Source organism: Apteryx rowi, unplaced genomic scaffold, assembly GCF_003343035.1.
Source record: "Apteryx rowi isolate R43461 unplaced genomic scaffold, aptRow1 scaffold_701, whole genome shotgun sequence".
NCBI lineage: Eukaryota > Metazoa > Chordata > Aves > Apterygiformes > Apterygidae > Apteryx > Apteryx rowi.
The window spans coordinates 34,380-49,646 of record NW_020450985.1 but is presented as its reverse complement, the minus strand read 5'-3'; the positions used below and the strand labels follow the sequence as shown (position 1 = coordinate 49,646).

At 56.2% G+C, this 15,267-nt stretch overlaps 1 protein-coding gene across 1 annotated transcript; it reads left to right on the top strand.

The window, feature by feature from the left end:
* Positions 1-631: 631 nt before the first annotated feature.
* On the top strand, positions 632-15,216 carry FASTK (Fas activated serine/threonine kinase). The gene is made up of 9 exons (XM_026087114.1): positions 632-1,283; positions 3,237-3,707; positions 4,322-4,470; positions 4,766-4,982; positions 5,189-5,348; positions 5,696-5,787; positions 6,227-6,860; positions 7,261-7,375; positions 15,025-15,216. Exons 1-9 carry the CDS (start codon positions 710-712, stop codon positions 15,109-15,111), a joined length of 2,499 nt encoding a protein of 832 aa, XP_025942899.1. The 5' UTR covers positions 632-709; the 3' UTR covers positions 15,112-15,216.
* Positions 15,217-15,267: the final 51 nt, after the last annotated feature.

The window sequence follows — 15,267 nt, the reverse complement described above, 5'->3', positions numbered from 1 at the left end:
GCGGGTGGGGGCATCTGTGAGGGCCGGGGGCCCGTGGGGCCGGGGGTCCCAGTGCTGGGGGGGTTGTGCAAGCCGGGGGACCCCACAGTTGGGGGGCCTGTGGGGCCGGGGGTCCCGGGCATGGGGGTCTGTGGGGCCGGGGGTCCTGGGGATGGGGCATCTGAGCGAGCCAGGAGACCCCACAGCTGGGGGGCCTGTGGGGCCCGGGATCCCAGGGATGGGGGTCTCTGGGGCCAGGGGTCCTGGGCTTGGGGCATCTGTGTGAACAAGGAGACCCCATAGCTGGGGGGCCTGTGGGGCCCAGGGTCCCAGTGCTGGGGGGTTTGTGCAAGCCAGGAGACCCCACAGTTAGGGAGTCTGTGGGGCCCGGGGCCCCAGGGATGGGGGTCTGTGGGGCCGGGGGTCCCGGGGATGGGGCATCTGTGCGAGCCAGGAGACCCCACAGCTGTGGGGCGTATGGGGCCTGGGCTCCCAGTGCTGGGGGGATTTGTGCAAGCCAGGAGACCCCATGGCTGGGGGGATCTGGGGGGGCTGGAGGGCCTGTGCTGGCGAGGGGGTCCCGGCGCGAGCTCCRCCGAGGCACCGTGTCCCTCGCTGGCTCTGGCCCTGCCCCGCAGCAGCGAGCTCGGCCTGCCCCCGCTCACCTCCCTCTCTTGTCCCGCAGGGTCTCCCTGTTCTCCGAAGCCTCTCGAGCCGCCCTGCCCTCGCCATGCTGCGCCTGCTGCCATGGCTCCGTGCCCTGACCCGAGAGTGTGTGCGGCCTGGAGTCCTGCAGGGCCTGGCTGCTGGTGACAGGAGTGGGGCCGGGATGTATCCCACCTGCTACTGTGCAGGCAAAGCTAAGCAGCGGGCTGTGCTGCTCCCCCTGGATCCCTACAGCCATGGGCTGTTGCACGCTTTTCCCCCAGACGTCTACAGGACTCGGGGCCATGGCAAGAGGAAGAGCTGGAACTTCATCCACGAGAAGATGAGTTATGACACCTTCTTCACCATGAAGCGCCTGATAGAGCGCTCGCGCAGCGTGGGGGAAGTGTTGCGGTGGGTCACCCAGAACCCCAGCAAAGTGTCTGCCAGCCACTACCCCATTGCCCTGCACAAGCTGGGCCAGCTCCTACAGCAGCAGCAGCAGCAGGGCCAGGCTGTGGTGAACGGGGAAAGCCGTGGGCCCAGCCAGATGCTGGAGCAGCCGGAGTTCCAGGCGCTCTGTCAGGCTATCATCAGCGGCTGCTCCAAGTTCGATAACTTCAGCATTGTCAACTGCCTGTATGCTGCTGCGGCTCTGGGTGAGTGTGCCGGGCTCGCGAGGCGTCTGCGTGCTCGGGGGGTTGGTTGCCTGTAGTGGTTCGGGGAGACGGGCAGAGCGGTAGGATACAGGCAGGCGCTTGGGTTTTACGAGTGAAGGGAAAGCTTGCCAGCCTGAGCGCAAATGGAGAGGGAAGGACGTGCTGCAACAGGAGCTGGTGTCCGCTTCTATGCGCCAGTTTGCGTGTTAGCGCTGACCTGGTGGCACTGAGCTGTGCCCTTGGAAGACAGCGGCTCTGCTTGGGTTGTGTAGCAGGAAGCAAATTAAGCGAGCTGCTCTGGTAAAGGCCCAGCTGACTGGAACGCACGGGATGCCAGCCTGAAGGGCTGGGGAAGCACCGGCCAGCTCTGTCGGGCAGAACGCAGGTTAAACTGTTGCTTAAATTCTGTCCTGATCCCTGAAAATTAGCAAACTTTTAAGCACTGAGATGCGAGGTCTCTACCAAGTTCTGTATAAGTAGTGAGCGCTATGTTCTTGGACATTTAATACTCGGGAAAAATCGTTCAGGTCAATCCGGGTTCTTGTCYACAGCAACAGCGTCTGCTTGTTACAGAGCCCTTCTAGTTCTGTAGCCTCCAGCGTGAGCAGGGCTGGGAGTGCAGGCACGGTGTTGGGATGAGGCTCCCTCATTAATTTGGTTAAAGGTCTCRGAAGGCTCCCTGCATTTTTCTCCTTTCTGCTATGAAAGGGATTATGTTCCTTGGTTGCCTGTGACAGCAGGTGACTGGCCTCTGACCTGAGCACTTTCTTCCAGTCCTGTGTTCTTATGTTCCACTGCTAACATTTCCTGCCATTGTGTTTGCTTTTTTTTGTGGGTTTTTTTTTTTTTTTAACCGCAACTGCACACTGGGCTGAGGTCTCCACTGAGCCGTGTACAGAGACACCCAGTCCCTTTCTCGGGTTGATGCAGTAATTCTAGATCCTGCTAAAGCAGGGGAGGAAAGAAGTTTCTGTTTCCCCCCTCTGTCTCGCACTACTTGGTGTTTGTTGACACTGAACTCTTTTGGCTGTCGAGGCACCTCTCCCCTGAGCTGGGTTCCCCCCAGCCTGCTCTGGTGTGACCCACACTTTGTTCTCCGTGAGTCACCCTTCCCCGCTCACCATGCTTACCAGCTCATTAATAAAAATGCTAAGCAGCCTTTTTGAGGTCTTTCTTAAGGAACAAAGCAGCTGCTCAGACCGATTCTTCACTTTCCACCTTCTGACTGATTTTTGATTAATGATAAAACAAGGCATCTTACCCCATGCTGCCTTAGTTTCTTTAAAACGCTTTTGAAAATTGAAATCTTGTCAGCTGGCTTAGTAGACCGGTGGGCCTCATACAGGGTACATAATGCTTCATGTGTCTTCTGAAAATATCTCTTCTGACGCCCGAAGGATGGCCTTTGCCTTTTTTCGTAACTGCGTTGTGCACGTGGCCACTTGTCTTTCAGTGACTGAATAATACATCCAGAGTTAGAGGAAAGTGTTTCCCCCCCAACGCTGAGTTTGGAAATGGGAGAGGAGAAGGCTTTGAAAAGATAAATTCCTGTGATACAGGGACGCTTTTTGTTTCAGAAATGTGCTAACGTCTTATTTGGTTGTTTTACAAACAAAACTTTTAAAAGTACATTTTGAGATATGTTGTTCATCTTTAAGAAGTCTTAGACTAAAAAATAAACCTTTTCTTTTTGTCAGCAAAGTAAAATGCTTCGTCTTTGGTTGGGGGACGGAGGAATAATCCCTTTGCATGGCTCCAAATGATTTTTGCCGTTGTGTTGATGCACTGACTTTCTCTTCTGGCTTTGCCACATCTATGCTCTTTCCCTTTTTCTCGTTTGGTTTGATCACCAGCATGACAAATCTGTCTTGTGCCTGAGCTTCCAAGAGTGGTTGTGCCTAGTGAMGACTAGAGGGGGGATCCAGGCGTCCCTGACCTCGTCTCCTTTTGCAGGCCTGCCTGGGGAGTCACCGCTGGTGCGAGTGCTGGAGGACGAGTCCCGGAACCGTCTGGGCCGCTTCAACCAGAAAGACGTCTCCATGGTGTTCAGCAGCGTGATGAGGCTTCACCCGTCCAGCCCGCACCCCCTGGTTGAGTCCTGCCTCAGCAGTTTGGAGCGGCACCTGGAGAAGGAACGCCACCCCCAGACCCTCTTTCTGCTCCTCTCCTACTACCGGCTCCGTGCGCAGGCGCTGCAGGGACACCCGGCCTCCGACCAGCAACTGATCAACAACCGCAAGATCCTGCGCCTCGTCAGGCACACCCTGGGGCAAGTGAGCGCCATGCGTGAGCATGAGCTGGCCCTGCTGGATGAGATGCTGGCTCTGTGCGCCCAGGAGGCTAACAACAAGGCCCTGGAGGCCATCTTCAGCTCTCAGCTCTTCTACGAGAACCGTCAGGAGCGATTCATCCGCAGTATGGCAGGTGAGGGCAGGGTCTGCCTGGGCAGGGCTCCAGCCTTGCCGACTAGCGTAAGCCTTTTCCCCACTGCTGGGTGCTTTGGGCTCTGTCCATGCACTTTACAGCCTTTGAGCCTCCTTTTTAGGCCCCAGAGGACATCTGGGTATGTGACAGCACCAGCTGAGGCCTTGCTGAGCACCAGGGCCTGCAGTACTGGAAGCTAGAGCAGAAGATGCTTCTGCATTGGGGCCACCCTGTCACTGACTTTCCAGCTTACCCCTTCCAGGTGCTGTGAGCCTACCTTACCTCAAGACTAGGAACAGGTTGGTTTCAGTGGCGATTGCTGCAGAGTGGTCCCAGCTCGTGGGATGTTCAGTGCAGCTCCTTCCAGCTGCTCTTCAGCTGCACTTTCTGGGTTCATATGAAAGGAATCTGAGCCTATTGGAAGCCTCACAGCTTGACGGTTTCTTGGAAACCTTCTGGATTTGTGGGGAGATGGCTCTGTTGCCCAGGTCTTGCTACCTCTTTCCTGCCTGCGTTGCCTTTTCTGGCCAGACTGCAGTTGCTCCTGGAGATCTGCAGTCTGGACAGAGKCAGGCCCCTCTGGCTGATATCGTGCTGTGATTTGCTCTCCGCAGAGTGGCTCCCCAGGAAGGCGGAGAACCTTACTCCCTACACCATGGCTCTCATTGCCAAGTACGTGGCCCGGCAYAGGCTGCGTGAGCCACGGCTGCTCGATACCATTGCGAACTTCCTACTGAAACGCGGGGAGCAGCTCGACAGCAAGGTCAGCGTCTTGCCGCGGTCTGCTGGTGGACATCTGGGGCTGCCCTAGCGCCAGGGGAGAGGGCATCCCTTGGGTGTTGTYGGACAGGGGTATCTCACTGCTGTCRCTGGGGGCTGGGATGTGCCCTGACCCTTCCAGGTTAAGTGAGGGCCCGTTTCTSTCCAGCTCCTGTGCTCCAGGTGGGGCATACTGTGGTACTTGGAGGCCAAGGAATAACTCTGGGGTGGGCCCAGGCCTGAGCTGTCGTTCGCCGTGCTGCTTGTCCTGACCTGACACCCTCTCCTTCCGGCTGCAGGTGATCCAGAAGCTGGTGTTTCCCTTCAGCCGCATGAATTATCGCCCATCCAACCACAGCGAGCTCTTCCCCAAGCTGGAGGCCATCCTGGAGCAGAAAGCTGGCAGCTCACCCCTGGCGACCGTCAACATCCTCATGTCCATGTTTCAGCTTAGCCACTTCCCCCAGACTGTCCTGCACCAAGTCTTCTCCCCAGCCTTCATCACCAACGTTATGAGTACGTCGGGCCTGTTCCAGGGTAAACCCATCCTTTAAAGCACGGGGGGTGGAGTGGAGGCGGATATTGAAAGCGTTAGGCAGAACAGGCTCTTCCTGGGAATGCGAGACCGCCTTGCTGGTGGTCAGTCCCACCTGAGAGAGAGCGAGACTGTGGCTGAGGAAGGGCTGCCAGGCGGTAGCTAGCCGGCTGTCCTGTCCCTGCAGGTAGTCCCTACGCGCTGATTGTGCGCCGCTACCTCTCCCTGCTGGACGCGGCGGTGGAGCTGGAGTTCCGCGATTACAGCGGTCCACGCCTTGACCCGCGCTACCGTGTCCTCATGTTTGAACATGCCCTGACAGCCGACGAGGCCAACAGGAAGTACAGGTCAGAGGTGGGAGACGGTGGTGCTTTGGGGAAGGGATGATCCCAAAGGAGGGGTGGTGCCGGGTGTAAAGGTCCATACATGAGCTCCAAAGCCCTCAGTGGCGCGATACGCTGTAGGCCTGGAGTTGTCGGGAGCATCTTTCCTGCTGGATAAGCTGAGGTGTGTCCTCCTCCTTGCCCCAGGACAGCAGAGCTCAAAGCTAAAGGGCCTTCTCGTTTCTCGCTCCCAGAARCCTTCATGTCTCTGCGCAGATGTGCTCAGTGGGAGAATGAAGGTTGGCAGTGCTTGAGGGGACGGACTGGAAGTCCTCGCTAGTGTGTCTTCTGACCCTTCTTCCTCTTTTCAGTTACAAGGGGCTCGTGGCTGAGGCCCTGCGGCAGCTGGTGGGAGAAGAATGCTATCGGCAGGATGAGGTGCTGCCCCCGGGATACTGCACAGGTAGCCTGGCTGGGCACCCGGCTTTGGGGCAGGGCCTCGGCCCCGGGGGAGGGGGCTGCCAGTTTGGGTGAGTGGGGCAGCTCGGGGGAGAAAAGGAAGGCCCGCTACCGCCTGGCCGCTGGGGGGAGGCCTGTGGTGGGAGGGTGTTCGTGGCAGAACCAAGCTTGGCTGCTTTGTCGCCGCCTTCGCGATGCCTTCCCCCGGCRCTGGGGGGACGGTTCCCCAAGTCAGCCCCTCGCCTGCGGGAGAGGCTCAGCTTGGCACGTGCAGCGTGAGGATTTCCTCCTCGGCGCTCCCCGTCTGCTGGCTTGGCTGGCGTAGTGTCTCCTGCTCTGGGGCATGGCGTGTCCCCAAATCCATGCTTTCTTCAGCCTGGCAGCAGTGTCTCATCAGTAGGGGGTCCTGGAGCCCTGTGCTGATCCATGTTCTCTCTCTGCAGACTTCCTGCTGTGGATTAACCGCTCAGGCACTGTGCTGCCTCTCTCCCGTGTCCCTGCAGCTTCCAAGGCTCCCTCTGTCCACACTACAACATCCCCTGCTGCTATTTCCTTGCGTTCTAGCGTCCTGGCCCTCACCTCGGACTTGCAGGACTTTGCCCCATTTGCTCCAGAGACGCCAAGCAGCCCCCCAGGCTCCCGGGAGAACAGTCTTGCTGGGCGCTTCCTGCCTACACTCTGCCCTGCCCCGGGGGGTCCCTGCTACCAGCCCCCCTCGGACTATTACTGCAGTCTGAGCAAAGAGTCTTCCCTGGAGAGCCAGGGCAGCTCTACGTTAAGCAGCCCTTCCGAGTGCCTCTCCACGCAGCCTGCTGGCACCCCTGACTGCTCCCCGAGGGGCACTTCCACAGCCACCCTCTTCCAGTTCCCCATCAGCAAGATTCTGGAGGAGGAAGAGGCTACAACTGGCTGCCCTGGGCATGATCATAACTGCTTCCAGGGGGAGCAAGCCCAGGAGGAACCCGAGGAAAGGAGTCCTGCCCCCACCGAGGAAACCTGCCCTCCACCCTCTCCGTGCCGGCCCAGCCCCAAGAGAGGGCCAGGAGATGGGCCGCAGGGAGCTGAAGAGATTCAGAGGTACTGAGCAGAGCAGATCTGTGTCCCCMCTCCCTTCCAGCAGGACAGCCGCCCCAGGCCCACACCAGCGCTGGCTTCAGCTCACTGGCAGTCGGCCCCAGCCCCCTCGTGCCCTACGGCCGTCAGGTACCCAGAGACGGCACCGTCTGTGCTGTGGAGACCCCTTTCCTTGACCGACCCTCAGGCACTGGAGCGCGGCATGTCCCAAACAGGATCTTGCTGCTCCTGCTACCACCTGGGTGCGGGGAGGCAGGCGGGGATAATGCTGCCCTTCATCTGCTTCTGTCCGTTTGTGGTTCTGGGGAGCCAGGCGTGGGTAAAGCTGCCGCCGGCCCTCTTGTCCGCCGAGCGTCTAACGCGGGGTAATGCTGCCCTCCTCCCCCTGCTCTGTCCTCTGCAGGGTGGTGCTGTCAGTCAATGACAAATGGCATTACTGCCAGAACTCCGACATACTGGTGGGCTCACGAGCCATGAGGGATAGACACTTGCGACTGCTGGGCTACTGTCTGGTTCAGGTAAGTGCCCGGGCTGCTCTGTTCCTCTCCTTTCCTCGGGCAGGAGTTGCCCTGATTGCCTAGAAGCGTGAGGCTGGGCCGAGCAAGACGGGTTACAGACTCCAGAGCTGGTATCCCAGCTGTAAACACTCCCTGAATTAGGAACTGTCTTTCCACACTTGCTGCTCGTTAGGGGAATTAGTGACTCATTCTCCCTGCTCCTTTTTGCCCTCCTCCGCTGCAAGATTTTTCCTGCGGCTGTGATGGCAGTACCAGCCCTGGTGACATGGTGGAAAGCATGTGCCTTAGCCTCTCCTATTCAGAGGAACAGCCCAGCCTGTTACTGTCCACTGTTCCTGCAAGAATCCTGTCCTACAGGTCTGYTCCTTGAAGTTAAGGCCCCAACCATTTGCTGGACAGGGTTAAAAGAAGGTTAATGTAGTTTATCCTTGTCTGTAACGGAATGATAGTAATTGTAGTGTTAGCTACAGGACCTCAGGGTGGGAATCAAATGAAGGCATTGCTTGTCTCTCTCGAGCTGTAATCCTAGCTGTTGGTTCTGGAGTCTTTCTCTGGTATTTCACAGCTTTTGGTGCTTTTGGTGCTCAGGTAGACCTGAGCTGAATCTCCCTTTCGAGGTCTGTTTTGGAGGCCTGGCCTCTTGGGTTACAGCCTCTGGCTGCTCTGTGGCAACAGCTGCAGGATGGAGAACCCTTGAGACTTTCACTGCGATCTTCACAATTGTTTTCAAATTTCCTCAGAAATTTCAGATGTTACTTTAAGGCGTTCAGCTTCTACAAGGCTATTCATGAGAAGACTTTTAGCTTGAGCTTAGATCTTTCTGAAGAAAACAGAACTCAGAAATGAAGGCCTCTTATCCCTGTTTACTTCTCCTCTTAAGAGGTCACTTGAATTACAGTCAGAGACCTACCAAATAGTCCCGTAAACCACATGCCTTAAAGCTTCTTACCTCCCCTGATGCAGACAGTACAGCGTGCCAGCACGAACCTCCTCCTAATTTCATAATAATTTGCAACTTACATAGTTCAGAAGTCCTTGTTTATACATGGCTTTTGGCAGTCCCGTGACTTGAATGCTATTGTGGTATTTCCTTAGAGATTCTGAATTACATAGTAATGGAAGAGGATCAGCTCCCTTACTAAGAGTGCCCTGGTTTGCCCCTTTGTTGGATTTTGGGATGCCACCACAAGGCATACCCTGTCTCCAGAGAGCAGTGGGCATGACCAGGTCTGCTGTGTGAAAGAGGGTTGTTCGGTACCTGCAGTCAGACTCGATGCCAGTGTTTATAGGCTGTAGCTATGTGTCTGCATGCTGGGAATGCCCTGAGCAGAGTGGGATGCTTGGGAGAGCTGTCTCCATTCCCGCCTTGATGCTACTTCCTCTAAGAGTTGAGGGTAAGGATTGCTCTGCATGATGCTGTCTTGAGCTGCCCTTGTTTTCTGGCCTTGTTCCCAGCACACGCGTGCATCAGCCAGGAAATACACTGGCCCCCCAGCTGGATATGGTTGTGCCCCTTTCTCTCTCAAGCTGGCTCTGGTAACTGTTACTACTCATGTCCGCACACCTGCGGCGGGTCGGCGCTGTTGTGTGAGGCTGAGGCTACTGACGGGTAGAAGATTGTGTAATGGAGGCTTTGAGGAGGAAGAGTGAACGGGCAAAGATTGAAGGGCGCAGGCAAGCAAGATCGTGCTCTTGCTCCCAATGTGCACAGGATCAGGTAGTCTATCTGGCAATGAGCGGTTGGACTTCTGGGTCCCCACGTGATGGAGGCAGCAGGAGCAATTTTCACCCCTCAGTGTGCCAGAGCTGTTGTTCCTGAGTGCTCAGACTGGTGTGCAGCTACGAGTTGCGTTAACTTGCTTGCGGTGCATAAGAACAGCCACTGTGGTCCCATCCCATGTATCCTGTTTCCAACAATAGCCAGTGGCAGATACTTAGAAAATGAGTAGGAAGTAAATCATGTATAGCATGAATAGTTCAAGAACTCCTGTGCCAGAGCTTGTCTGGAGAGTTGTGCTTAATAGCCGTTGATGGACTGCTTTCTCATGAGCATTTTATTCCTTTTCTAACTTGTTCATTCCTCCACCTTCGCAGAGTCCTGTGCCAAGAAGCTCTATACAATACTGTATGCAACAAGTTCTTCTTGTTTTTAGACGTGCCGTCTGGTCATTTGATGTGGTGCTCCCAAGTCTTGTATTAGAAGGGAGTGAACTACAGTTCTGTGGTTACCTCCTTCCTGTATTTGTGGTTCCAGAGCTCTCTGGCCTGTTCCCTTTGGTCATCTCTTTAAGACAAAGAATCCTGAACAGTTTTGTTCCTTCCTGAGTTGAGGCTGCTTCCCAGCTTGGTTGTTCTTCTTACTTTGCTACTTGAGGTTCATTTCCTCTACTTCTAACACTCTTAGAAAATCACAGAATAGTTGAGGTTGGAAGGGACCCCTGGAGATCATCTAGTTCAACCTCCATGCTCAAAGCAGGGTCAACTAGAACAGGTTGCTCATGACCATGTCCGGTTAAATTTTGAATATCTTTGAGGATGGAAATAGATTGCTCTCTGGGCAACCTGTTCCAGTGTTTGAATACCCTCACAGTAAAAAAGATTTTTCTTATATTAAAAGCATTTTTTTTTCCTTATGTTTAAATGAGATTTCCTGTATTTCAGGTTTGTGCCCATTGCCCCATGTGCTGTCACTGGGTACCACTAAGAGTCTGGCTCTGTTTTCTTTACTCCCTCCCATTGGGCGTTTATACACGTAGATAAGATTCCCTTCCCCCGTCCCACACAAGCCTTCACTTTTCCAGGCAGAACAATCCCAACTCTCTCAGCTTCTTCTCATATGGCAGATGCTCCAAGCCCTTAATCATCCTTGTGGTCCTGCGCTGGACTTGCTCCAGTAAATCCATGTCTGTCTTGTACTGGGGAGCCCAGCACTGGACACAGCACTCCAGATACGGCCTCTTCACTGCTGAGTAGAGGGAAAGGATCACCTCCCTCTACCTGCTGGCAACGCTCTTCCTAATGCAGCCAAGGACACCGTTGGCCACCTTTGCCATGAGGGCACATTGCTGATTCACATTCAACAACTAGTCCACCTTTTCTGCAGAGCTGCTTTCCAGCCGGTTGGCTCCCAGCCTGTTCTGGTGCATGGGGTTATTCTTCCCCGTGTGTACGGGCCTTGGCATTTCCCTGCCTGTGGACCCATTTCTCCAGCCTGCTGAGGTCCTTCTGAATGACAGCACAAACATCTGATGTATCAGCCACTCTTCTCAACTTTGTACCGTCTGCAAACTTGCTGAGGGTGCACTCGGTCCCATCATCCAGGTCATTCATGAAGACGTTAATCAGTACTGGCCCCAGTACTGACTCCAGGGTACACCACTAGTGACTTGCCTCTAGCTGGACATCGTGCCACTGATCACACCCCTTCRAGCCCAGCAGTTCAGCCCTCCTTTTATTTAAGACCTTCTCCCGTCGACTGGTGCGTTGCCTTCTGTCTGCTTGATCGCCGCTGGACTGTCTGTCGTGCCTGGCACGTTGCTAAGCTGTCTGAGTACGTCTGTGTGACTGCGCGCCAGGTCCCTGCTCCCACTTGGATGCTGTTGATCTGGTAGCAGCAGCAGCACGTGTGGATTTGTTACTGACTAAGCAAGATTTCCTTCCAAGAGATCCTGCTTTTTTCCACGCCGCTGTGAGTAGGAGCTGCCCATGATAACTGTGAAGTACATTGCCAAGTGTTGATCTATTCAAACCCTTCCTTGCCTTCTTTCTCCAGTTGGATTCTGTTGGTTGGACCCTTGTGTTACTGCCGCCTTTGTGGCAGGAGGTGGGAGTGCCATTACAGGTCGCCTGGCACAGACACTCTGCTTTGCAGGGAGGAAAACTGCCCACAGATATCCTGACTCTTAGCCCTCTCCAAGGCAGGCTGCCTCTTCCTTTTCCTGGTGGTCCTGTGCTTTCATGGACAGCCAGCTCTTTTCCCCTTGGAGATTTCTTGGTAAGGACACGCTCCTTCCCTCCCAAATTGTTGTCCTGAACGACAGCCAGATTTGATACTCCCACAAACCCTGTTCTGGCTCTGGCACTCCTTGGTTCCAGGCTGTTTGGTTGAGGGAGCTTTCTGTTTTGATGATTCTTCTGTGGTCTCAGAAGGCTAGGCCAGCTGGGGAGGCAGAACCCGTGAAGCGAGGCAGTGAGGAAGAGTATGAAGCAGTGGAAGAAGATGGCTCCTTACAACAACTACCCAAACCTTTGTTTCAGAYCCGTTGCAGCCAGGGGACTTGGTTTCTTCTCCCCAGATGAAGTTAGCAGCCCCCTTCACCCTTGCCCTGTGTGGACTGCCAGAGAGAACAGCTCACATCTGCAGCCTGTTCACCGTCCCGGAGGCAGCAGGCAGTTTGTCTGTTTCCCATCCCACCTGCRCATCTGTGATGGTAGCAAAGAAGTCCTGAAGCCTGTGTAGCACCTGTGTCAGGATCCAGCCTTACCAAGGGGTCCCACCAGGGAGTGTTTCTACTTCTGCTCATTCTACTTTGTGTTCCTCCATGCCCTCTGCAGCTTGGGAAACTACCGGAACAGCTGGGGACCAGCCTGAAGGATGAAAATCCCCACAGCTTGCTCTCCTGGGCCAAAAGTTCTGTTCTTTGTCTTTACAYCTCTGTCAAGTTTCCCCACCCATCCCTTCATGACACCTACTGTTAGGGCTGTTTCTCAAAGAGCTGGTGAGAATACGCTTCCTCCTTTGCAGGCAAACTCCTATGTGTCATGATCTGCATCTCCTGAGGGATGGCAGTGGCCTCTCCAAGCAGCTATGGATGCTTCTGGTATAGTAGACCAATCCCTTGCCATGCATGGAGCGCTTCCTGACTAACAGCTCTCCTGCAGAAGTTCTGGCTCCTTTCAGACCCCTCCGGAAGGCCAGGCTCCGGTCCTGCTTTGAGGAGCTGTTCTCACAAACGCAGCACTCCAGGGCCTGCTCAAATCTTCTGGTATCCGTGAATGGTAGAGGGCCGCACTGGAGGCRCAGTGCTGAGTTGTGTGTCGCTTCCTTACAGAAGGGCCCTGCTTGCCCTCCTGCTGCATCCCGGACGCTGTCTCTCAGACCAGGCTGAGGACTGTGCGCTATGTTCCAGTTCAGAGCTGGTCCTCTCTGCCCTGTGAGCTGGAAATGGGAGCTGAGRTTGCCGGCCAAGAACTCCTCTGTGTGGATCCAGCTCTTGCACTGTGTCACTTGGAGCAGGATCTCCAAGCCTGAGGGAGAGGCTGTCTTGTCTTTCCTTATTCCCAGAGGGAAGAGGAAGGACTCCTCTCTTGTGTCCGTGCGGTGAGAAACAGGTGGCTGGACTGCGGTCAGGGTGAAAGCACAGATCCCGTTACTACGGTGTGATTAGACCTGTCGTGTGCTGCCGGATAGGACTGACGCATGGGTTCCCCCTCTCCTTATTCCTGCTTCACGAGCAACGGTGGTGCCTTCTGGGGTATTGAACCGTGACTAACGCTGATGCGGAGAGGATGCTGGTGGGAGCCGGAGCCTCTTGTCCTTCTGGAGCGATTTCCAGAGGGCTGCCGCAGTAAGGATTCGCTTGATTCCCCGGATCTTTGTTGTCGCTGCTCTCRGCCCAGCCTCGCTGTGGGATGAGTGCGCTTCTGCACAACTGCATGTTGTAGAGCAGAGCAAGGGCTGTCGCTGCAAGTTCACAGCCCCAAACCAGGAAGTCCCTGAACTGCAAACAGGGAGAGCAGATGTTTTTTTTAGGAGAGTATCTGCCCTATTCCTGTCCACAGACAGTGGCTGAGTRTCTAAGGAAGAGACAAGATATGGGCCCAGACGGACCTCTGCTCTGACCCTGTGTGGCTGTGGCTGTTCTTKCGGTCTGGATGGCCAAAGTCTCACAGTCCTTCGGTAGTGCTGGCAGGAGCACGCTGGGCAGCAGGGGGGAAGTGGGTGTGTGTAGCACCRGGTCGTACTTGCTGTTCTAGATGCACAGATCAAACCTGACTCTGTGGACCTAAATCCAGTTTAATCAGCTTTTCCAGAGGGGTATTGAGAAGGGGTGGGAGCCCCAGTGCCAGTTCCCCAGGGGGGAGGAAGGAATGTGCTTCCATTTGTGTGAGCCCTAGYGCTCTCCTTCCTTAGCAGACTAGTTAAAATGAAGTCTGAGGAAAGAAATGGTTATCTGGTCTCAGCTCACGGCTGTAGCCCTTTCTTCTGGGGGAGACTGCAGAGTGGGAGGCTGACCGGTGCTGTGGCTGGCTCCATGCGCTGCCCATTCACAGGAATGCTGTCAGACCATTCCGTCTGCTGGGGCGACCCTGCAGCAGCTGAGATGAAGTGCTGGGCCATATTCCTCTGATGCCTGTCCCCAAATCTACTGAGCAAAGACCCAATGGCTACTCCTTTCTGTCCCAGCTGCCTTGCATGGTTTGCAAAAGGGGAAAAGGAAGCTGATGTCCTGCACCTTGGTCTCTCACACAGGCGCTTTTTATAGGTGTCTCCATGGGAGGCTGAGGGCACGGTCAAACCTCTGCAGAGCCACGTAGTCTGTGGGGTGTTTTGATGCTGCTCTCCACCGTTGCAGCTGGCTGTACCGGCTTTCTGCTGCTCCTTGGAGGAGCCCTGTGGAGTGGCACAGGCCACCTCTCCGCTGGCCAAGGCAGAAAGCGCCTGTTGCACGTGGAAGGTGCTGTCCCCTCTTCCCCTTGCAGGAGCAGGCAGGGAGACGTGACAGAGGCAATCAGAGCTAGCTGCAGAAGGATGCTGCTGCTGGTCCTGAGCTGCAGGTGGGCGCCTCTTCTGTGCGGCTCATCGCTCTGCTCTTCCCTAGCTGCGGGGACAGGTGCCCGTGTGAAGCGTTAGGGTTACACTGAAGCGGCTTAACTCAGCTTTCCGCCAGCCGCTGGGAGCGATGCTGCCCCTCCAGCTCCTCATTCAGTTCGCCCCTGTCAGGCATTACTCCGCTTCTTCAGCCGCCTGCCTGTCCTGCTGCTGGTGGTCGGCGTGCCTTGCTGGACAGGCACCTTGACTTGGGTTCAAGGCTGCGTTAAGGCTGAAGAGGCTTCCTAATGCTAGACCCTTGCAGCACGACGTATCCTCCCTGTGTGCGTACCTTGTGTTCGCTGGACCCCAGCCTGGCCACGGTGGGAGGTCAGAGATGGGGCTGCAGTGTCTCCTGCCACCGTCTGCGGTGGGGCAGGTGCCGGAGCAGGGGCAAAGCATTTAGAGAGCAGAGGCAGCACAGCGGCTCTTGGACTCTTGCCCGCGTCGGGGAGGCTGCCCCTTGGCTGTGCTTTGCCCTGCTGATCCGGGGCTGAGCAGCTGGAGCGGGGTGAGGTTCCTCTTCTCTAGCGCCGGACGGTCGGGATGCGGTGGGACATGGCCATGCCACGAGCACAAGGAGCTGTGGCTTCTCTGTGCTTCCTGAGCCCGTGGGACACATAAGCACTTCCTCCCCCCCAAGAAGAAGAAGGTCTTGTGTCCCRTTTCTCTCTCCCTTCCCCCCAAAGCCACCCCGCTGCCGCTTCCTCCAGCCAGGCGCAGGCTCCTGTCCCTGCCCCAGCCTCCGTGGCCGCGGCAGGCTCCGGAGGGCAGCGGCAATGGCCGAGCCGCGGCGTTGGTGGTGCTGCGCTGACCGTTTCTTGCTGTCCCCTCGCAGCTGCCATACACGGAGCTGGAGAAGGTGAGCGGCATCGAGGAGGCCAAGCACTACCTGCGGCAGAAGCTGAGGGAGCTGCGCTTCTGAGGGTCGCCCTGCCCTCGTCTCGGTGGGCGCTGCAGATGGACGCACAGAGTCCCTGGCCCCAGGGCGGGGAGGGGGGCAGAGAGCGGGCTGGGGGGGGCACGCGTGYGCCCCAGCCCTTTCCTGTGGGTGGGGGGGGAGACGGAGCTGCCCCCTTCC